Source organism: Callospermophilus lateralis, chromosome 17 (assembly GCF_048772815.1).
Source record: "Callospermophilus lateralis isolate mCalLat2 chromosome 17, mCalLat2.hap1, whole genome shotgun sequence".
Classification (NCBI taxonomy): Eukaryota; Metazoa; Chordata; class Mammalia; order Rodentia; family Sciuridae; genus Callospermophilus; species Callospermophilus lateralis.
The window spans coordinates 7,792,830-7,817,188 of NC_135321.1; the positions used below are offsets into that span (position 1 = coordinate 7,792,830).

The 24,359-nt window shown below is 39.4% G+C and overlaps 1 protein-coding gene across 1 annotated transcript in view; it reads right to left on the reverse strand.

The window, feature by feature from the left end:
- The window catches only part of Dok6 (docking protein 6), a 363,063-nt gene extending 344,264 nt beyond the window's left edge, over nt 1-18,799 (reverse strand). Inside the window, exon 1 of the mRNA XM_077105642.1 lies at nt 18,734-18,799. Within this exon, the coding sequence (XP_076961757.1) occupies nt 18,734-18,799 (66 nt within the window). The remainder of the gene's footprint in view (nt 1-18,733) is intronic.
- Nucleotides 18,800-24,359: the final 5,560 nt, after the last annotated feature.

Below are 24,359 nucleotides of genomic sequence, written 5' to 3' on the forward strand. Positions count from 1 at the left end.
TGGATGGGCATGTGGCTAAGCGATCTATCTTTTGCCGGCGATATACAATGAAATTTCATCGGAATGGCACTGAATGTAATCTTCTTCTATTTAATGATGCTTCCTAACCTAGCCAGGATGAAGCTGAGGCACAACAGCAGAGGCAGGGGAGTGCTGCATTGCTGTTTCTTTCCGCATTCAGTGGAGTGTACGAACCACTCAACTCCTGGTAATTAAGGTGCTCAATGGGCAAATGTCGCTTATGTAAACCTCACTGCAACACAGAACCCTAAATTACTACTGCTACATAATTATCATTGATATCTTCCCCAATTCAGAAAGAGAGCACATCCCTCAAAGTTCCAGCAAATAATTGATACATATGGACTTCAGTAAGCAAAGGCTTCACCTTACTAGTATCCATTGGTTAACTATTAATTTCTTACTACGCTTAAGAAGAAGCTATTTATTCACAAATCACAGTAGTCAAATTATGGAATTAGCCCAAATGCTCATCAGCAGATGAATGAATTAATAAAATGTGGTGTATGCACAATGGAGTTCTACTCAGCCATTAAAAAAGAATGAAATTGTGGCATTTGCTGGTAAATGGATGGAAATGGAGAACATCACTCTAAGTGAAATAAGCCAGACTCAGAAAACCAAGAGCCTGAAATGTTTCATCTCATACATGAAAGCTAGACAAAGTAAGTGTAAGAAGGATCAGAGATGATAAAGATACAGAGATCAGTAGAGTCGAAGATGGAGACCCAAAGGGAAGGTGGAGGGGCAAGAAAAAGGTGGGAAATGCAAAGAACTTTTTAAAAATTACATTATGTCCATATGTAAAATACCACCAGGGATTTCATCTTTATGTACAAGTAAAAAGAACCAATTAAAATTAAAAAAAAATAAATGAGTGGAAGGAAGACCAACAGAGTAGAGGAAGGGGAGCAGGAGGAGGGAGGAGGAGAAAAGAAACAGGCAAGTGGGGACTGAAATCAAGTCCTTGCAGGTGCGATTTTGCCAGAATGAAGTCAGCTACTGCAATGCTCCGTGACGCCAACAACTACGATGCTTTAATTAAAAAATGCAAAAAAGAAGAAGCTCTTTCTTGACAGGAGTTAAAAAATTATCCCCATTCCATGTTTATTTGAAATACTGAAGAGTATTAAATTCAAATCCTACCATACACATCTCTGAAAACTCACTATGAAAAGCTATCATAATTCGTCAGACTTAGACAAACTTGTAAAATTTACAATAAAAGAACATCCTTTTACCTTAGACATCAAATGAAAGTCGCCCCCAAAGTGCACAAACAAGTGCCAAAGAGTATCTAGACACATTAAAAAGGAGGGCAGTTTGAAATAATATTCACATAACCATAATCAGCATATATTTATTGATATTTGTGCCTACTGGACAATCAGGAGATGAACAAAGAATAATCGGCCTAATCCTTCATAAACCTGAACAGTTCAGGAGACCCAAGACAGACATACAGAGGATAGCATCACCGGCCTGTAATCCAGTGACTCCGGAGGCTGAGGCAGGAGGACAGCAAGTTCCCAGATTGCCTCAGTGACACAGAAAGAGCCTGAGCTATTCGGAGAGACCCTGTCTCAAGACAGAGTGTAAAACAGGCCAGGGATGAAGTGGCTTCAGTCTGTGTCAGGAGTGACCCTCAGTACTCTCCTGTGTGGTGGCCCCAGGTCACAAATACTTCAGGAGCTTAGAGAGAAGAAGGGGCTAGGTTGGGCAAGGTGGGTGAGACTTTCTAGACAGTAAGATTTGAGCATTTTTGTTAAATAGGCAAAATTTGGGAACTTAGAAACAGTTTCCTAACTTGATAAAAACTGAAACCAGTGGATTCACCTGCTTCCTGTGGTATTTCTTGGGGAAACTCAGCGGTAGAGGACGGAGAGTCTTCAGATTTTGAAGGAAAACATTATCATTGCGTTCAAAACAAGAGCCATTGTTTGGTCCCATTTTTACACGTACCAATTCAAGCAGTTATTCTATTCAATCATGATGGCTTTTTCACATGTCTATCCTGACCCTTAAATTTTATTCCAAACATAGATTTTTCTATGCCATTGTGGTTTGGGTTTCAGAATTATTGTACCATTAAGACTGCAATAAAGATGTATTCACTCGTTAGGGGGCTCTTCCTTCCTCGTTCCTTCCTTCCTCCATCTTTTTTTTTTCCTTTCTTACTTGAGAAAAACAAAAATTATCTAGAGATTTGTAAGCAGAAGGAAATGGAATAACTATAGCAGAGGACACTGTGAAATGTGATTAACTATGTGTGGTTAGTTGGTAATTAAGTCTATCTGAGCCACATGATAGGCTCAGGGTATGATGAGTATATTCACCAAAAATGTCCATATGAATATATAAATTCCATACCACCTCCCCTCTAAAATTCTGTAAGCCGTAATCTTTTACACATCTAGTAGCCTTGGATTTTATGCATCAGTTGCAAACATGAAGTGAACGTTTTTAACCTAATTTTTGTGACCCTCAAAATATTACTTGCATTTTTAATTTTTTTTTAGATGTGATATTGTTCATTTTCCAAAGCCAGAGTTTGCCTCATGGATACATTGACCTCTAGGTGCTGAAAAGGACAAAATGAATGTCTCCACAGTTTTGTTTTTCTTTTTTTTTTTTTTTTTACAGAAAAACTTAAAGCATCGTACAATATTTCAACAGGGTATCTATATGAACTCACCATATCAGACTCAAAAACTGTGGTCAAATAGATATTTGGAGCCTATCCTTATGACAGCAATAATCTTTAAAAAGAAAAGGCATGGTGGCATGCCTCATTCACAGAATGGTTGCCATGCCTAACTATGCTCTTGGTGACATGTCAAAGTTGACAGTCCCCATCAAACAAAATTCAACCTCTCTCCACCCAAGTTTCATGAGAGAAGTAAGACTTTAGAAAATGTTTGATTCATCATTTCTCTCTGTTTTCCCAAGCACTGCCCAAACAATTCTACCTTTCGAGGTCATGGAACATCATAGGCTGTTTCTGATAATGTAAAATAGTATTTCACTCAGTGTTAACAAAACACAATGAGGTTGGTCCTCTTACCCCCTTTTTACAATTATGCCAAGTAAAGCATAGGAGCATACATGGCTTACACATTTCAAAACTGATGGAGTTGTGGATCAAATCACACTGAGTAATCCTGAAGATGGTAGCCTTCCAGTCTTTTCTGCACTATTCCTGCTGCAATTGTGCAGCCAACAGACTGTTTATCATGCTTGGGAAGAGGGGCTACACTGTGAGGCCTCCTCTTATATCTTTTAACTAAACTTTTTATTTTGAGACAACTGTGGCCATATTGTGGTTGTAAGAAATAACACAGAGTGACCCTGCGTAGATTATACCCAATTTTCTCCTATGGTAACTTCTTGAAAAACTATGATCAACTATCACAACCAGAATAATGATATTAACACAGTCAAGATAAAGAAGACATACATCTCCATAAGGACCTCCTGCAACTCCAACATGAGCCCTCTGCCCTCTCTCCTCCAGAAGTCCAGGCTATGCTTGATCCACTCTTCATTTCCATAATTTTGTCATTTCAAGAATGTTACCTGAAGGGCATCAGAGGTTTGTTCCACAATTTACCCATTGTGAATTGTGTTGCTATAAATATCGATGGGGCTGCATCACAGTAGTATGCTGTTTTTAAGTCCTTTGGGTATATACTGAGGAGTGGGATAGCTAAGTCAAATGGTGGTTCCATTCCAAGTTCTCCACGGAATCTCCATACTGCTTTCCAGATTGTTCGCACCAATTTGCAGTCCCACCAGCAATGTATGAGTGTGCCTTTTCCCCCACATCCTCACCAATAGTTATTGTTGTTTGTATTCTTAATAGCTGCCATTCTGACTGGAGTGAGATGATTTGCATTTCTCTACTTGCCAGAGATGTTGAACTTTTTTTTCATATATTTGTTGATCAATTAATTGTATATCATCTTCTGAGAAGTGTTTGTTCGGTTCGTTAGCCCACTTATTAAAAGAAAATAAAATCATGGCATTTAAAGGTAATGGTTGGAGTTGGAGAATATCATGCTAAATGAAGTTAGCCAATCCCCAAAAGCCAAAGGCTGAATGTTTTCTCTGATATGAGGATGCTGATCCATAATGATGGTGGGGGTAGAGGGGAGTGTGGGAAGAATGGAGGAGGGGGCACAGGGATAGGAAAGATGGTGGAATGAGATGGACATCATTACCCTAAGTACATGTATAAAGACATGAATGGTGTGACTCTACTTTGTGTACAACTGGAGAAATAAAAATTATGCTCTATATGTGTACTATGAATTGAAATGCATTCTGCTGTCATATATAACAAATTAAAATAAATAATTTTTTTAAAAGGAATGTTATATGAATGAAATGACACAGTAAATAAACTTTTGGAGATTCTTTTTCACTCAACATAATTCTCACAAAAGTGATCATTGCTACATTCATCAATAGTTGGTCATTTTTATAGCTGAGTAACATCATTTAATATGGATTAATATGAGTTTGTATAACCATTCATGCAGTGATGGACACATGGCTTGCTTTTGGTTTGGGAGTATTTCAAATAAAGCAATTGAACATTCATGGACAGGTTTGTGTGCAAACAGAAGTTTTCATTTATCTGGAATAAATTTCCAAGCAGTGGAAGTGACAGGTCATATGATCATTGTGTACTTAGGTTGAGAAAATGAAAAGTCAAGTCCAAGCCAGAGCATTAGGCAAGGGAAAGAAATAAAAGGCACCCAAATTGGAAAGGAAGAAATTAAATTGTCCCAATTTGCAGATGACATGATGTTATGTATAGAAAACACTAATACTTCATGAAGAAAGTGAGAAATGATAAAGTCAGCAAAGTTGCAACATACAAAACCATCAGAAATTGATATCATTTCTATACACAAACAATAACCTATCAAACAAAAATTCAAGAGAACAACCTCATTTATAACACCTACAAAAAATAAAGTATTACTCAGGAATAAATTTGAATGAAATGAAAGATCTACATGCTGAAAACTAATTTTAAAATGCTAACAAACAAAATTTAAGAAGACACAAATAAATGAAAAGATATTCTGGGCTCATGAATGGGAATAATTAGTAGTGTTACAGTGTCACAATGATGAGTAATCTTTACAATGTTATAATAATACCACAAGGAATAAGTGTTACAATGTTCCAATAATGAATAATTAATACTGTTACAATCCAGAGTGATCTATGGATTCACTGAATCCCTATCAAAATCCCAATGATATTTTGCACAAAAATAGAAAAAAGTAAACTAAAATTTGTGGGGAAACAAGAAATGCTCCAAGTAATCAAAGCTCTCTGGTGGCATCACACTGAGATGCCACTGAGTTGGTGCTGCGTGGAGACACACCTCTACACCAATGGAACTGGAGGCCCAGAAGTGAGTCCACACTCACAAGTCCGCTGACCTTCCACAAGGGTGCCAAGAGGACAGTGGAGAAAGAGGACTGGAGTCAGACCCTTATCTCACGCCACTTACAAAATCCATCTGAAATGGATCAAGGATTCACCATAAGACCTGGAAATGCAAAAGCCACAGAAGGAGACAGAGAAGAAGAGCTCAAGACCCTGGTGTGGATTAGGATGTTGTTGGATATGAACCTAAAGCACAGGCCATGAAAACAAAGACTGGCACCTGAGATCACTCAAGACCAAAAAGCTGCTGGAAAGCCCAGGGAGCTCTCGTTGAGTGAAGGGATAGCCGCATGAGAGGAGAAAAACACTGCAGACCATGGGGTCTGAGGAGGGTGGATATCCACCACAGAGGAGCTCAAACAGCACGAAAACAACCCAATTTAACAACGGGCAAAGGACCCAAGTAAGCGTTCCTCAAAAGACAACATGCAAGTGGCCAACAAATATATGAAACATACTCAGAATCACTAATCGCAGAGAAAGGGGAACTAAAAGTACAATGAGTTAACCTCACACCTTTCAGAATGTCCCATGTCAAAAAGACAAGAGATGAGGAGTGCTGGCAAGGACATGCCGGACCGAGAACCCTGGTACACTGTTGGTGGCAATGTACAGTAGTACAGCAGCTCTGGAAAACAGTGCGCCCCTCAAAAAGTTAAAAATAGAATTACTGTATGATCCAGCAACCTCACTACTGGGTAAATACCAAAGGGAAGAACAGCACCATATGGAAGAGATATCTCTCCCATGTTCACCGCATGTCATCATGCCAAGATATAGAGCAAAGCTAAGTGTCCATCAATGGATCGATACATAACCAAAATGTGATATGTAGATAGATGATGGACAGACAGACAGACACTCAGTGGAATATTATCAGCCTTCACAAAAGAAGAAAATCTGCAAGAACATGGATGAAGCTGGAAGATATTAGAATGAGTAAAATAAAGCAGAAACAGAAAGACAAATGCTGCAGGATCTCACCCTTCTGTGGAGTGTTAAAAAGTTGAATTTTTTATAAATAGAAGAAAGGGGGTTGCGAAAGGCCAGAGAGTGAAGAAACTGGGAGATGTTGGTCATACGTACAAAGTTTCAGTTGTACAGAAAAATTAAGCTACAGAGATCTCATATGCAGCATGGGGACTGTATTTAATAATCCTGACTGTGGGGACAGGGTGTGGCTCAAAGGCAGAGTCTTCACTGAGTATGCTAGAGGGCCTTTGTTTGATCTCCATCACCACAAATAATAATCATGGTGATGATCATACACTTAAAATATGCTAACAGAATAGATCTTAAATGTTTCAACACACACACACACACACACAAAATGTTAAGTGTGAGGAGAGGGAACTGTTAATTAGCCTGATAGTGATGAGCACTTCACAACATATGCATACATCCAAACATCACTTTGTTTCACCTAAGTACATGTAAGTCTTGTCCCTTGTGGTTGAATAAAGCTAAGAAAAGAGATTTTAAACACAAAAACTTACAAATTACTTTCCAGTACAATGTCTGAATCATTTCAAATTCCTGCCTGGAAGGTGTGACCTCAGCATTTGGTGTTGTCCTTGTTTCTCACTGCAGCCTTTCCAATAGGTGTGCATGCCATGTCACCGTGCTGTCAATCTGCATCTCTCATGGTGGCTCAGGATGTCAAATATCTGTGCATGTACTTATGAGCCATTTGCATATCAACTTTGCTGAAATGTCTGTTCCTGTTCTTTGACTGTTTGCTTATGGATTTTTATTTTTCTGTAAAGTTTTGGGTGTTTTTTTTTTTTTAACGTAAGTTTCTTGCCAGAGTTAGTTTGTAAGTATTTTCTCTCCATCCATAGTTTGTCTCTTCATTCTCCTAACAGGATCTTCCACAAGGCTAAAATTTCAGTTTTGATAAGATGAATTTATCAATTTTTCCTTTTCTGGATCTTGATTTTGGTATCAAGTCTAGGATTTCTTTGCTTGGTAATAATTCCCAAAGGTTTTCTTCTGTTTGTTTGTTTGGTTGGTTTTGAGGGTTGTTTTTCTGACAGTTCTATAGTTTTATATTTAAGTCTGTGATCTACTTTGAGTTGCAAGGTGTGAGGTTTATGTTGAAGTTCACTTGGTTTGCTGATGGGTGATCAACTGCTCCAGCCTCATCTGCTGAAAAGGTATCTCTTCATTGTATCATTTGTGTACCTTTGTCAAAAACCCATTATATGCATTTACGTGAACTCCCTTTTAAAATAATCTTTTTCTTGATGATATGCATTATGTTTTCAACAAAGCTCCTACACATCTTCATGAGCAGAAGACTCTAATAATGTGTTTTAATGTCCAAGCTAGAAGTGAATACTGGAGACAATGAATTCTAGTGTCTATGTATCACTAGGACAAATGTTTAACATCTATACTTCAAAACATTAATTGTTACTTTAAAAATTTAATTGGGTCACTTCTCTTAATGCTACTATACCAGTTAAATGCATTAGTCACAAGCAATCGAGGCTTACTCTGGCTGATTTAGACAGAAAGGACTGGAAAACTAGTTTTAAAATTGACAGACAGGAATGATCCCTGAAGTCACACAAGGGACTCGATGGGCATACTGCTTTTGATGGCAGATGAAAAAAAAGTGTATCGCTTCTTCTTTAGCATTGGTAAATGGATGCAATAGAAATGATTACTCTGTTGTCTCCTGGGAAGACCCTGACACAGAACTGCCTCTTTTGTCACTGACTCCAAGTCTGTCCCAGGTCCCTATAATTGGTAAAACCTAACTAACATTCTCATGCCCCAGCGACACAGGAGATGAGTGAAGAATGTTTTTGCCATTTCATCTTCTCTAATGCAAGGCACTGGGTGCTGACCCCACAACCACAACATGGAGTATGTGCCAATGAAGGGACAGAAACTTGAATTCTAGGGGGGAAATAGAGGAGGTATGAGCAACACGGCCATTCAGTGTTAAGGTGCTTAGTTACCTATGGAGACGTATTACAACCTACGTACTCTGGCTCACCAGGGTCTATGGCAGCACATGGTGCTAAGCAACTTGCTTTGAAAATCATTCTAATGAAATACTTCATGTCTTCTAGAGTTACTAGGGAAGATTAAAACAAAATCAACAACAACAACAACAACAACAACAACAAAAACATGAAAAACCACTCTCCCATGATGTGATGTGTATCTAGTTTCAAAAGCGATGATTTTAAGAGAAGAACTATTTGGGTTTATTTGCTAAAATTGATCCTATTTTATTTCTTACCTTTTTTTTTTTTTTTGTAAATTCATCAGTTTTTTTTTATCTAGAGGCAGGTTAGACCCCCACACACCTACTAGCAGCAGTTAAAATTAGATCTCCATTTTTCTTCAACTTCACCATCCTAGCCTCTAGTTCATTTGCTTTAAAAAATATTCTACATCAAAATCACCATTGGCAGAGGGTCTTAACAAGAAGGAAGAACTAGAAAGCCAGTTCTCCTGGCTCTGGGTGATTTTGGAGGATCAGGACCCTATACCCTCCAGCTCCACACAAGAAAATCAGAAAGCTCAGTCAGCTGAGTCGGAATTCACAGGGCAGAAGCAGCACGTATTTGGGGGGCAGCCATATTGCAGATTGAATCCTCAGCTTGGCACCAATGGAAAACATGATCCAGAGTCAGGGAAAAATCTACCTTATGATCATTACATTGCTTAACAGTGAATTTCTGTGCTCCAAAGAAATTTTTTGTGCATCTTTTGTGTTTTCGCATGCATTGGCATGCACATTCATATTAAAGCAATATAGGCTATCAGCAACTTAGTTACATGACTGACTTATTAAACAACTAACTTTATATTCATAAATGCCAGTTCATAAGTCTTAGCACTAACAACAGCAGTTTTAGAATAGCTTAGCATATCACAACATTTTCTATATATGTATTTTTATATCTGTATTAACCAACAATGGTTACCAATACTGGCATCACATTTAAAACACTCGGGAATGTTTTAAAAGCCTACCCAGACTCAAATCTTCTGGACCAGTTCAACGAGAAATATCAACTAGGTTCCATAGGTGGCTGGGATGCAGGCATGGTGGAGAATTTTGTTTGTTTGTTTGTTTTAAGTGAAGGACTAGGTCACGTAGATAATCATGCAAAGTATCAGCAACAGTGTGTGTGTTAAGCTGGCTTCAGAGTTCTAAATAGTTTTGTGTCTTAATGTATAAAGTAGTGCGTTTCATATTAGAGATGTCTTATACTTAACATCATAATTTGGCAGGAGACATTCTCCTTTAGTTAACTAGACTTACATAGTTAATACTTACAGATTCCAAAGTGTGATGAATTTTCTAAAGTCGTCAGTTAAATGACATAGACCACTATCTATAGCATTGCTCTGAGGTTCTGAAAGCACTCAGGGAAATATATTGCCATTTGCTTGTAAGTTAAACCAAAAGGCATATTTGTCAAAGCCATTAAATTTGTAAAAAGTTGCTTCTGTTTTTATCCTTGAATAGTACATGAGAAAATTTACTGGTTTCCTCACTAGTTCCCTCTTTTAAAATCATGTGTTTTCTTAAATACACCAATCACACAATTTTTGACTAACAACATTTCTATTTTTCCCAGTAAACTAGTGTAAACATGTACCCTTCATATAATAAAAATGTCCCTTGCCTGCTATTAAGATATTTTATGAATATTTTCTTTTCCAGGTGCAGGATGAGGAGAGGTGCTGTCATATAGACAGCGGGTCTGAGTCTTGACATGCCTTTGCACATCTTGTTTGACATATATATAACACATTTGCATGTATGCTTATGTATATGTGGATATAGAGATGTTCACTCATATACATGGTACTCTCATGCATAACACCCATTTTTAAAGAATAGCAAGTGGTCAGACAAAAGAAATTTTGGATTTACAAAGGAAAAAAGAAATGTTAATAAAATGCTTATACATACAGCGCATCTTGTATATAAATATATTCATATGACTAAGAGAGTAGTCTTTATACATTTTAAAAAATAATAAAAATTTTTAAATAACATCACTTGAATATGTATTCTTTAATTCCTGTCCGTTAAAATCAGCAAGCAATAAAATGAATCAACCTCTCAGGTGAACATCATGATATAGTTCAGTGCTGCCCAGGGCAAAGCATTTAGGAAACACCATCAAACTATTTGCTGTATGAACTGGTCACCACAAACCAACTTTTGGTTTTTCAGATCTCAAATAATTCTGTGCTGCTTTTTGATATATTTTTCTAACGAAATTATTTTTGATTAATTTAAACATAATATTTTACATAACCACCTTAACAGATCATTTTTCATAAGTAATGGTAATGAAAAAGTAGATTAAATTCTACCCAAATAACATTAAGTTGAATTTTGGAGTCTGTGTTTCTTTAATGAAAGGAGATTAGCTGAGTTTGGGATCAGTATCAATGAAAATGGAATTATATCTATTCAAAGTGACTTGGACTGATGTCAGTATTGCACTTATTTACTGTGACATAAATACTTTCACTACATAGTACTTTTAGCTGTGATCTAAGTAACTGTGAGAAAGGAACTGATCATATTAGCTTTATGCCAAATTACCAATGAACTTTGAGGAGTACATTGGACTATATTGCTACTGTCAGGAATAAATGGCTAAGAAGTAACTGTTGCGCAGAGACCATACACTGGACTTGAAGATAAAACCTAGCTTTCATCAACAGAAACCCAACTGTCCCTAGAACTCTAGTTGATACATTTTGCTTTTTCAGATTTTGTTTTAGGTATAAATTGAGAATAAAAATTAAATATACTTTGAAAAGCCTGCTGGGAGAATGGTATAGCATGTGAAAATTCTTTATAAGCTGTAAAATACATAACTGTACACAAAATGCAGCATGATTAGGTTGTATTACAAAGTCTCACATTAAGCTTAGCCTTAAGCTTCAATATTTTTGCATTCTCACTAATTTTGGTGTTAAGCCAAACACAAACAAAACAACCCTTCATTTTACAATGAATTAAGTAAAATAGTGGACAAAATAACTTGCACAATTTCAAAAATGCAACCATCACTAGTAATCTCACACATGAAAAATAATAGCTTTCCTTCTGAAATGAATTTCTATTCTCTGCTTACACAATAATACCATTTCTTATTCCATCCAACTTGACTGATGGGTGCGATATTCTCATTGAGAACACAGTGCTATAATATAAAAATGAATTACTCAGATGGTTATTTTGCTGTGCCTTAAAGCTAAAGCTCTGTCTCATTTTGTGGACTTGGTGGACAAATTTTTGTTGGCTTCAAAGAAAAATAAGAAGAAAACACTGCGAAGAAAGTGAGGCAAAAGTAACAGAATTGAAGCCAAAAAAATTGCAGTACACGCCCTTTTAATTATTTTATCTCATTTGACTGAAATGTTTTCCCCTAAAACTACCACTTCAGAAAAATGTGAAATCTAGAGGTTATCTGTAAATGGAAGGAATAACCATAATTTTTACTTCATTTGTATCGTTAATTTTTAAAAATTCTCTACTGTTTCTAAAAAGTAGTTCATGTGAATATAAAGAATCCAAAGAAACAAATACTTAATAGTTCTACTCAACAATATCCTCATGGATTATTAAGATCCAAATAGAATAACTTACTCAAAAAAATATAAATGTCATCCAAAAGACAGCACCTATGTCAAATACACAGGCTTCAGATATATGGATCTAAAATATTAGGCATTATTGTGCATTTCTGCAGAACATTTAGGGAAACTGGGAATGCAGATTCCATAAAGATATTGGTCCTCATTAAGATTATCCTGCTCACAATTTAGTCATTTCAGTCATTTGAATGATTTCTCTAAGTAATGAATGCCATCTTTATTATCTGAGACCAAAAAAAAAAAAAAAAAAAAAAATTCATCCTTAAAGTTCACCTTGGGAGCTTTTAAAATCCAGCCAAATGTTTGGGCTTGGTTTTTATAGTTAGGCTTACTTTTATTTTCTTTTGTTTTGGCTTTAGCTTTCTAAAATTTAAAGAATATCAGGTGTTCCCACACATAGGTACAGAGACTAAAAACCTAAAAATGAATCTTATTCATGTAGAAAGTAGAGTTTCTAAGCATACACAAAAAGTTAGATACACTGACATTACATACAAGATCTCTCTACTCTAAACCTTAGGAGTCTATAATATTTGAAGTATATATACAGACATAAAATAACTAGCATGTGTGCATACAGTTATGAATATGTACATGTATATGTATAATGGTAATAAATAAAAATGTAAATAGTGCACATAAAAATAACTGGAATTTTTCCATACATTCCAAATCCATATTTAATGAGGAGACATAAAAGAAGTATGGGCATTGTGGATCCTGTGCTGACAGCAATGTCCAGGATACACAATGTTCTAGAAGAAGTAAAGGTTTAAATGCACCCAATGCAAATCCTGCATCTTCAATCCATAGATTGAGAATTCTAATCTGATATAATGATGCTGAAAGTTCTTTCAAGCTTTTGAACAGTCAAATCTGTGTATTATTGATGCCTTTAATCTTACTACATATTAACTGTTTCTAATTCTTGGCAAACTATAATGCATACCACATAAGATATAATCTTTCTTCACAAAATAGATTTGAGAGATTTGAGGGAATTAAAGAAAATTTAAAATACTGTAATGAATCAAAAAGCCTATACAAGTATACAGACATTCCTATTTCTTTTAATGAGTGAGTTTCTATGAAAGAATGAAGGTTCATAAACCTCTCATGAACTACTGCACTCTTCCACCAGTTATCATCAGAGGAAAGTTGTTTGTAAGAGGGAAGGAAAATTTGAAAGGTCTTGCAGAATGGAGATCACCATTGTAAGCAAGGAATGGAGATGTTTTGTGGTGTTAATCAAGGAGAGAGTGGCCAAGAATTAGATAAATCCACAATATGTTATTCATACAAATAGAAAGCGTATGAAAAAGAAAATTCTGAATAGATGTTCAGCTCCACAGGGTCTGTGCTCATCAAAAACTCCAAATACCATCTTCCAGATTTTCCTGCCTCCTGGTAATAGCAAAGTGACTGTAACTGGCCCAGTGTGCTGAGTAATGACCTAAGAGTTAATTGTAAGTAACCTGGCTGAACACAACGTGGCTCTGTAACACACACACACACACACACACACACACACACACACACACACACAAATGGACACCACTAGATAAACTGTAAAACTGTAAGTACTCCATAATCACTTGAACATCTGTTGATTATGTAAATTTAAAGACACACACCCTCTCATATCCAGAGACACTTCCTTGGCACCCCCACATACCAATACCAAGTTCTCACCTGACTTTGAGTAAGGAATAGAAAAAATATTCTACATAAGGTACTGTTCTGCCTGTGTACAGCACACCTGTGAAGAGTCACACTGATGTACTATGTTGACTAGTTCTTCGCTGAAATGCTTCAGACCAGAAATACCTCAGCATTCACATTTTTTTTTCATATTTTGGAATATTTGCATATATGTGATGAGGTATCTTGGGGGTAGGAATAAAGTTTAAATTCAAACTTCATTTATTTCTTCTATGTACCTTATACACCTAGCTTGCAGGTAATTTCATACAATATTTTTTTGTGAGCCGGCATTTTGAAGGATACTCATCACATGAGGTCAGATGGGGAGTTTTCCTCGGTGCCATTGTTAGGTAGGAGTTCAAGATGTCAAGATGGTGGAGGCAGGGTATAAGAAGGGTGCCACGGGAGGAGAAGACTGGGAGATAGTCATGCCCATTACCAGCACAACTCCTGCCACTGAGGACTTACCACCATGACAACTCATGCCCACGGGTTCCGTATTTTAAAATGACCAACAGGAGGTAAATTGGGTAGTACTCCAATTAGTTTTTCCATAGCAACCAATGGGGGGCAAATGGGGTAAGCCCTTCAGTCAGGTCTGTGCAGGAAGAGAAAGCCTCACGCTCAGCATATAAGGCTAGTTTCCAGACATTGGCCCTTGAGCCTCTCTCTCTCTTGCTGGGCCCCTCTGCTCTACCTTTGTTTGGGACATGGAAGACCTGGAGCCCACTTGGACATCCTGATGACAACACCAACCTGTTGGCATTCCTGACTTGGGAGTTTCAGATCAGGGATGCTCACCTTGTAGTTGTTTTTGCCTTGTTTTATTTTGTACTTCTCACCTTGTATTTGAATAAAATTCCTTGAAAACAATGAAGAGAGGCCTGATTCTACAATTAATCAAAGTATAACAGTCTGGAATTTGTTCATTGATGTTGGGGAGGATGATTGATATCACTCCATAATGCTGCAATTAGTTTTTATACATTTGTAGAGTCAATAAGCAAGATATTAGGTTATTAATGGTTTTAGTGATAGATTTCTTACTTTGGCTGCAAATCAAGAACAGATTGGATATTTTGCAATACATGCCTTGCTTATTAAGTTTAACCCATCAGTAGTTAGAAGAAAACAGGCAATCAAGGCTAGGAGAAAAACAATTTTGAACACCATGCTTTTTTTTAATTTTATTTTTAAGTTTTGATTTTTTTTTCTCAGTATTGGGGATTGAACCCAGCCCCTCAGCCAAGCTCCACAAGTGCTCTATCACTAACCTACATCTAAGCCCTTACTTTATTTTGTGATATGTTATTTTATTTTGAGACAGGGTTTCACTAAATTTTTGAGGCTGACCTTGAAATTATGATCCTCCTGCCTCAGCCTCCCAAGTAGCTGGGATTATAGGCAGGCACCAATATGTCTGGCACTTTTGTTTTGTTTGACTTTTAATTTTTATTGGTGTTTACAAGTGTCCTTTTCTTAAAACAAATAAAACTGAGTGTCATGACACCTTGTGAATTATAATGCCAATCATGTAGCAGATGGAGGCTTAGAGAAAATAGTCATTCCTAAGGGCTTTGAAATTCTGCAAAAGGAATATATATATATATATATATATATATATATATATATATATATATACACATATACAGTCATATAGTGAATTTTAGTGTAGACTTTAAAGAAATGACAACAAAAGCATGTCTACTTTAAAAGTTTAATGCCTAAAATTTTATCTACAAAAATTTAATTATAATATATAACACTTTTATGAAGCAATAATATAATTCAGGAAAATGATCATATTTCTCAATTTTTTTTTTCCTAAATGAAAGAGAATTTGATTAACGAGTGGAAGACAAATTTAAAACCTGGCAGTCAAGATTTCCTTAAAACTACTGAATCCACATTGTTGGCTAAGGAGCTGCAGTCAACAGGTGGAGGTAGGCTTTCCACTAAGGCACAGGGCGAGGGCCACTCAACACTTAAACCAGGAAGCACCTTGTAAGGTCAGCCGAGGCTCAGAGGGAAAAAGATGCCTTAGTCTTCTCAGTCATCATTGCACTAAACACTACTGTGTAAGGACTAAAGAGTGAATTACAGCATTTCAGCACAAAATATGCTTTCACATCACAATTATCACTGATGTGATTGGCCTCCTGCTCAGGCCAAACCAAAATCTGATGTTTGAAAGCATGAGTCCTGTTCATACTAAATCAGATATTTATACATATTTAATTGCAATTATTTCTCCTTTGAAATTCAGTGTTGACCATATGTCATATAGCCTTAGTTAAACACATTTTATTTGGAAATGTGTGCGGTTTTGAGCCCACAAAATTAGTAATATGAATCATTTGTAATAAAAATAATCATTAATTTTAGATAAGATTCATTGCTATGATTTGAGGTATGATGATGCATTTTTAAAAGCATACATACAGTTTTGATGGGGATTTCACTCTTTTATGGGACCCACTTAACTCAAGATTTCCAACCCTGAGCAGGTCAAATTTTGTCATTTGAATGAACTCTTCTGCCTACTAGAACATTCTGAAAAGTCCCTACAGTATTTTTAATAATTGATCATTTCAAAAAAAAAATATTCAATATTAAAACAAAACTATTTCAACATTAAACTTTGCCGTTCACACTTCTCAAGCAGAAATACAAGACAAAAACAATTAATATACATATATACACAAGTATGTTTTATTATTTTCTACGATGGCTGTCCTTTACAAAGGCATAACTCTAAGATGAGTTTGGAAAAAGACTCAGTAGTTGCTAACTTGTAACATGTGCAAACATGATTAGACAGAAATGGTGTTCCCAATCGACTTTTCAAAAGCCCTTAATGCCATAACTATGCAAAGAAAGATTCAGTGCTCTTTACTTGGGCCTTATTATTAGACTCCATATTCAGTTTTTACTGTATGGAAGACTGAAAGGCTTGGGTCGGGGGAAGAATTCTATGGACTTTCAGGAGGGGAATCTTGGGGCTACTCGTCTCATTTTCCAGTGAGCTGTCACTCTGTGAAAGCAGGAACGCATCTCTCCGGGCGACTTCACTCATCCTTTAGTTTACACCTTTTAAAGAGTCAGCCACAGTTGGAGTTTCAGAAGACAGGGGAGGCAGTGGTAAATAAGCTTCCCTTTGGAAAGCAAAGGGCGACAAAGGTCAGGGTAAGAAGGCTCCGTGCCTCCTTTCTTGGCTGACAGCTGTGCAGGTGACAGACTGGAGCACTGCGTCCCAAATGCGAGAAGCAATCAGCCTCATGGACAATCTCAGATTTTCACGGGGTTCTTTCTTATCGCCCTGGAGAAGAATGAAGTGCAATCTTCTAACCAATAAAAGTCCTTGAGACCTGGCTGAGGGGGCTAGGATGGGGCATACATCGAAGCACCACCGTGGCGCTAGGTTAGGGAAGGGGGGCTTTGTTTTCACCCAGTCTGGTTTTCCTAGCTCTTGACTCACCTTGTCGTTCCACCCAGCTACTGAAGTTCGAGGACGGGTCTCTAATGTCCTTAGGGTACTGTCTGCGCAGGGGCAGTACTAGAGGCAATCTGCCTCTCCCATCCTGCTCCCTACACCTGCCTCCACCAACTCCCTACAGAGGGATTCTGGATGCGTATTCTCCCTCTTTCCGGGACACTGGGGAGCACCTTCCTTCAACTATCCAGAGATGCCTTTCTTTGCCTTTTTCACGCGAAGATTAACGAAGTTCTCTCCTCCGTCTCTTCTCTTCTCCAAGTAGAAGTATTCATCCACTCCGCCGCGGCAAACGCGGGGAATATTCTAGCTCCAGGCCACTTTGCCCCAGGATTTCGGAGCTTCTTAGAACTGAAACTTGGAGACCAGTGAGGCTGAGAGACATCCAGAGAAATCAGGAAACTGGTTCTTTTTCTTCCAGATCGGGTTTCCCTTCCGCACCAGTCCGCCCTGGTGGGTCCCTCTAGCCACCTCAGGTCGCGAGCTCCCCCCCCCCCCCCCGGGGACCCCGATCGCTCCTCCGCCCCTTGCGTCCGCCCAGTCCAGGCAGTTCTTCACCCAGGAGCCCGCCTCTCCTCTCCTGCCCGCTTCCGTCTACATCCCAGGTCATCTACCACAACCAGGTGTCCCTTTTTACCTCCTCCCCTGGTCGCTAGATTAGTTTGGCACCCCCGAGGTCTACACTGCCCCCTCCCAAGTCGGGCAAAACGCCTCTGAAGAAGAAAGTAGGAGAAGGTCTCCGTAAACTTTGCTCCGCGGACTTTCCAGTGTCGGTGGGCGAAGGGTGCACACACACCTGCCTGCTCACCGGCGCAGGTACACCTGCCCGGGAGCACCCACGGAAAGAGGCAGATGGCCAGTGGGCAGTTGTTCAGGGCACATGAAATTCGCCTGCTATAGCCGATCGGTTCGCAGGGCGCTGACGGTGCATCACAAGAGAATTTCGAAATGGGCTTGTAAAGCGGGGACCAGAAAATGGTGATTCTTAACACACGCAGATACACTCGGGCGTCTGCACACCGAGCAGTTCCACGGCAAGGCGCACACTTTTTGAGAGCAGCTCGTTGTGTGGATTGCACCGTGTATCATCTCCTCCAAGGAGGCTTCATCTTCGGAACTGAAGATCCCCTTGGTCCACTGGACTTCTCAGTAGGGTCGAAATCAGCCCCGCTCACTTGAGGAGAGACGCCACGGAGCTTCCGGAGCCCCGGTCTGCAGAGTCCCCCAGGCAGGTGCGGGTCCCCAGCCCGGTCAAGCAACAAGCGGACAGTCCGCGGGAGGGCCGGGTCCCTCTTTGCCCCGTCCCCGTGCCTGTCACCTCTCCCCGCCCCCACTCCCCAAGCAGCCAGCGGGGCCAAACGAACGCCGGGGAAGGAGAAAACCGAGCGAGCGACTCACCCCCAGCTTCCTGCTGCGGATTTTCACGTAGCCCTGCTTGACGATGTCGTTAAAGTTGGAGGCCATGGCCAGCGCGTTCGGGCTTGTCCGCCGGGCGAGCCGCTTCCCGGAGTCGAGAGCCGCCGTCCGCCGCCGGCTCCGCGCAGGTCTCGCATCCAGCCAGCCGCCGCCAGCCGCCGCGCCGCCGCCCGGTCCTCCCCGAGCTCCCGCCGGCGGGGACGCGGGGTCGCGGGCAGGGCCGCCGCGATCGGAGGACGGGGCCCGGCGCCGCGAGCAGCGCCAGCCCTCGGCGTTCCGGTCCTCACCTCCGCCCCCCGCCGCGAGCCGAGCACCGCGGCCCGCGCCGCCGCCAGCTGCGGGCGCCCCCTCCGCGCCGCCCCCGGCAGCACCCACGGGCTGGCGCCTCACTCGGCGGCGCACAGCTGGCCGGAGCGCACCACCGCGGCTCCCCGGCGCGGGGGGAGGGGGAGGGACGGCGGGGCGGGCCGATTCGCCCGCCCGCCCGGCTCCCTCCCCCTGGCCCGCGGGGTGGCTGGGCTCCAAGGCGCTCGCCAGACGCGCTCCATCACTCCCAGTCGGGCGGGGAGCGGCACCCGCCACCCCGCGCCCCCGCCACCGCTCCCGCCGCTCCCTGTGCCCGCCACGCTCTCCCGGGTGCGGGATGCCGAAGGACAGGTCTCACCCTTCCCGGGCTCCCGATCTCCCCTCCCAAGCTGGACACCGGGGACGGGGCGGTGGGGAGCGAGGCAGTGTTTATTCAGGGGTGGTGTTTACAGTGCATTGTTATTCCCAGGCACACGCGGCCCTTCCAGGTCTCTGCCCCGTTAGGAAGTGTAAATCGACGCCAAACCCTTCCCGGTGCACACAAAGAGACCAATCCTGCGCATGTGTCTAATCCTCCTGCCGCTGAAGAGACTGAAGCAATCAGGCGAGGTAGCCCGGCGCCGACTTCCTCCGCTCCAGAAGCAAGACCGACCCAGGGGCTTGGTTTACGCACGCCTTTTGGTTAACTCCGACTCACGGCGGCTCCTGGCTCTCCATCTACTCGGGAAATAGAGAGCGTGGCTGTGATCAGCGGCTGCCCTGACATGTTCAACTCGTGAAATCAAAGGAATGAAGAACTTCTCCCCCCGCCCCGTGTAGGAACAGATATTTAGAAGAAGATTTGTAATGCATTGGGAAGATTTTAATTTTTTTTTAAATGCTACAGTTTTCTAAGATTCAAGGGAAAAGAGAGTATTGAATGTTGAATGCTGTCAATACATGGACTACTTTGAGCACTCAGTGGCTCAGGTTTTCCTAACTAGAAAATAAAAGCCTAAATATTGAAGATGTTATCATGACCACTTTATTTATAAATACTTTATATTTAATGAATGTTCAGAAGATTATAATAAACAGTTTATTTCTGTATTACCTGGAGCAGTGTTTTCCAGGTTTTCATTTAAAATGTCTTAGCCCTATTTGGAATACAATCAGAATAAGAGAAGAAACTGAATTTGATTGAGAAAAAAATTAAAAAATAAATAAATAAAAAGCTTGGAGGACAAGTTAGCACGTCCTTCGCCCCAAACAAATGTGCATCTCAAGGATGATTTTTGTCCCATCCTTAGCAAAAGTCTCCATCTAGAGCCCAATGGAAATCCCGAATTTCTACATGCCCTGTTCCAGTCATTCATTCATGTAGCAAGTTGTTCCCCCCCCCCACCTCCTCTCTTTTCTGTTTTGGACTGCCCACCATGCAAACTACCAGATGCTTTGGCAGAGATTTAAAATAACATGGCAGAGTTCATTGGATTTTTCACTCAGAAATGAGCTCTCAATTTCTTTCTGGCTTTTGAGAAAGTTTTCAAAGCCCCCTATTAACTCCATGTGATGCCTCCTCTAAACGCCTGAGACATGTTTCTATTCCACTTGTATACATGACTGCTTTCTAAAATATAAATACCACATTTCATTCAGTCCTTTGCAACTATAAATGTTTAATGGAGCATTGTCGCCATTTACTACAGAGGGAAACTGAGGCATTGGAGTCTTCTACTACACATCCAAAATTTTGAGATTGAATTTGGAACTGTTGCAATTTTCATGATCACTCACTTCCTTTTTCATTTATATGATAATCTGTGTCCACAGAAGTTAGGGATTACTTTTTGTCTAAGCAATTGTTTTAGGCTTACATAATGATCAGGTATGATAGGCATATGTGACTTTTAAGGATTACATAATGATTGTAACTGCATTTTTATATTTATGAAGACCACTAATATGTTTAAATAATTTAAATATTCTCCTATATTTGCTTTTCATTTTAAAATTTCTGATAGAACAATTTGTGTGTGCTATTTGTTTGCAGGTTGAAAATACTGTTATTTGTCATTAAGTTTTCCCAACTATGAATTGAGTTCATTGTATCCTAATGGAATTATTTAATATACTCATATAAATCCCACATCTCCTATTAACTACCAATGTGACTTAGAAATTTGATTATATTCTTCTTTTTTTTCTCCAAAAATAATCCATAAGAAATATATATATTTCTTTGAATCACATTGCAGGTGACCACATGTCTAGCTGTCTACTTGACTAAAGTGTCAAAATGCTGCCACCCTGAATTCTAAAATGCTGTCATTATAGAATTGTAAAATATATAAAGTATAAATTTTATCTAAAATTATTAAAGATATTATAAAATTCTCCATTAATTTTGTACTAATTGCTTCTGCTGCCACAGATGATTATTGGTTACATGTATTATTTCATTTAGAATTGAAAATTTATGGCCTTCTAATTTTATTTTATTTCTGGATTTATGAGTTCTACTTCCCTTACTAAAAACAAAACCAAACAAATAAATAAATTAAGACTAACTTTCCATTTTATACTAGAAGATTTTTCTGTAGTTCAATAACTCATGGTCATTCTTTTCTGTATTTGGACAGAAGGAGCTGCTTCATTTGACATTCTTGTGCTTTTAACAGATGCTCGAGAACATTACCAGCTTTATTGTTAACAAGAAGTATTCCAGTCTCATTTTGGACACTTCCAACTCCAGACCTAGAATTCATTACTTCTTTTGAACTCTTGATTCCAAAAATGGGGAATGGGGGATGAATTTCAGTTTCCATAAACTAGTTGCATGGAGTGCATGTATGGTGTGTGTGTGTGTGTGTGTGTGTGTGTGTGTGTGTGTGTGTGTGATAGATAGAGAGAGAGAGAGAGAGAGAGAGAGAGAGAGAGAGAGAATGTGTTTCCTAGTGTTTCTAAACTTTTCTGCTACAAAGTAAGGGAGTTCTTTTACTATAGAAATATATTTCCAAAGGAAAAATGTTCTCAATTTTGAAGGATATTTCTGATTGAAATTAATGTTGGGAGAGTCAATATTAAGTATTTCATCTATTTTTCTAGTTTTATGTGACATATTTACAAACTTTCAAAGTTGAGTCTATCAAACAAGTACATTGACCTGTGATCCTTCCTCTCTGTTTTTCCTCTCTCTTTGTGGGAAACCATTTCATTAGTTTATTCAACTATTATTATAAAAGGAGTTATATATGCAGAAACATTGCCAGACAAAAAAATCCAGAATGAGGAGAGGCACTTGGAATCCCAATACTGCCCTGGCTGAGAGAATTGGCCAGCTGCAAAAATATGCTAACTTTAATGAAAAAGTAGTGATAACTTAGAGGAAGAACCAACAGTCTATAGGGCAGAGCAAAAAATTATGGGTAATTATACTCTGACCTTGACAGCTAATCCACATTTTCAATATTTCTTCATCTGGATTTCAGAATCATTGTGGACCAGTAACTCTGTTGTTTCCATTTTCACCCATTTTGAACAGAAATATGTATAGTGTTTGTATTATGCTTATTCCGTCATTGGACGTTGGATTTGGGGGAGCAATAACTTGTCTCTTTAGTTTCAAAGTTTTGAGAAAATATTACAGTTTGAAAAAAGATCTATAGTTAAACAACTGAGCCTAAGGAGTTATATTAAAAAGCCTGATTTATCTCACGACCTGTTTTATGTAACAAGTTTTCTGAACTTGGAGCCCGTACTGTTGTGGGGCATGGATTTGAGGGCTTGGGGAGGGGGATCAACATATTTTGCACATGAAGAGGATGTGGTACTGTGGGCAGTTCTAAGATGGGCCCTAGAGGACTTGACCTCCTTATAATCCCTCTTCTGGAACCTGGGTTGGATTTATTGAACTGATTCTGACAAATACAGTATCACAGAAGTGACAGGATGTCATTTTTAAGATTAGGTCATCATAAGAATGTGAACATATTAAGTGTCTCTTGGCTAGATAACATGTACCCACCTCCTGGGTGCCACCTAACCTAAATAAAGATGTCGGCCGATTCATGTGTCCTACTCAAGACACTGGGGAAGGTGTATTCCCAGTACTTTTATGATGCTAATTTTTAGGAATATTTTTAAATTCTATTTTGGGGGCATTTCTTTTTGTGGGGGAGAACTCGAGTTAGGATACCCTCAGCATCCTTCTCTTCATGCACCATGAAATCATCAGGAAGATGGCTCCACAGTGCATCCCCTTCTTAACACTCTCTGATATTTACCTACTCAGGTCCCTTAATCTACTATATTTGAATCTGAATGTCAGAATTCTTGTTTTGTGGTGCCTTCCCCCACTTCCCACTTGCATTTTCTCTAGATGAGATTTAATATTTCAGAGTGCTGAGGCTCAGGCCACTTAGTACACCTGTACCCCTGGGCACAGAAGTCACACAATCACCTGAAATACAGGATGTCTGTTCTCAGAAGGATCTCTTCCTCCCTCTGTTATGAGTGGGCACTCTTCCTCTTGGAGATGTGTCCTTTTTTGATGTGTTTGGGGGATTTTGATTCCCAGGGCAGCCAGAGACCATTCTCCCTTCTCCTCTCTCCTACATGACTACTCTCCCACCAAGGGTTTGTCCCTGTTCTTGACGGTCCATATCCCATCTTATTGCACAGTCTTTGGCATACCTTGTCGCCTAGTTACGTGTAGCAATTTCATGTGGATTATTTTTCTTTTCTAATCTAATTGCAATCTTCATGTATGTGAGAGGATTTAAGATATTCAAATTATTTGGTTGCCCACACAAACATTATTTTCCAGAGTAGCCCCCTTATCTTTCAAAATATTCATGATATATTTAAGTATTTAATTAATTTATTTAGCCTGATTGGAGGGAATCTTAATATGGATATATTTTTCTCCCATTTAATCAAATATTACGTACTAGCATTTATTATGTATCCACTTCTGTGTATTTGGCTGAAAATGAATCTGTACAATAGAACTGCAGAGCTTTAGTTAATTGTAATATTTACAATGCAGATTTAATATATTCATAAGGTGCTTTGACATCTGGCTGGGCAAATCCCTTGCCCCATTGTATGCTTATTATTTTTTCTTTTTCAAAATTTGTGGTACTATTATTTTGTAAATCCACTCCCTTACCCACCTTATTTCCCACTGGATTTGCTTGAAACTGAATTTCTTCAGTGGCATTGGAGTGAACATAGATATGTAAAACACTGAATGTTCCTGTGTAATAACATTACTTTGCTTCTTCTTTTCACAAATCGTGCTTCTTGGTAGAATTGTGTG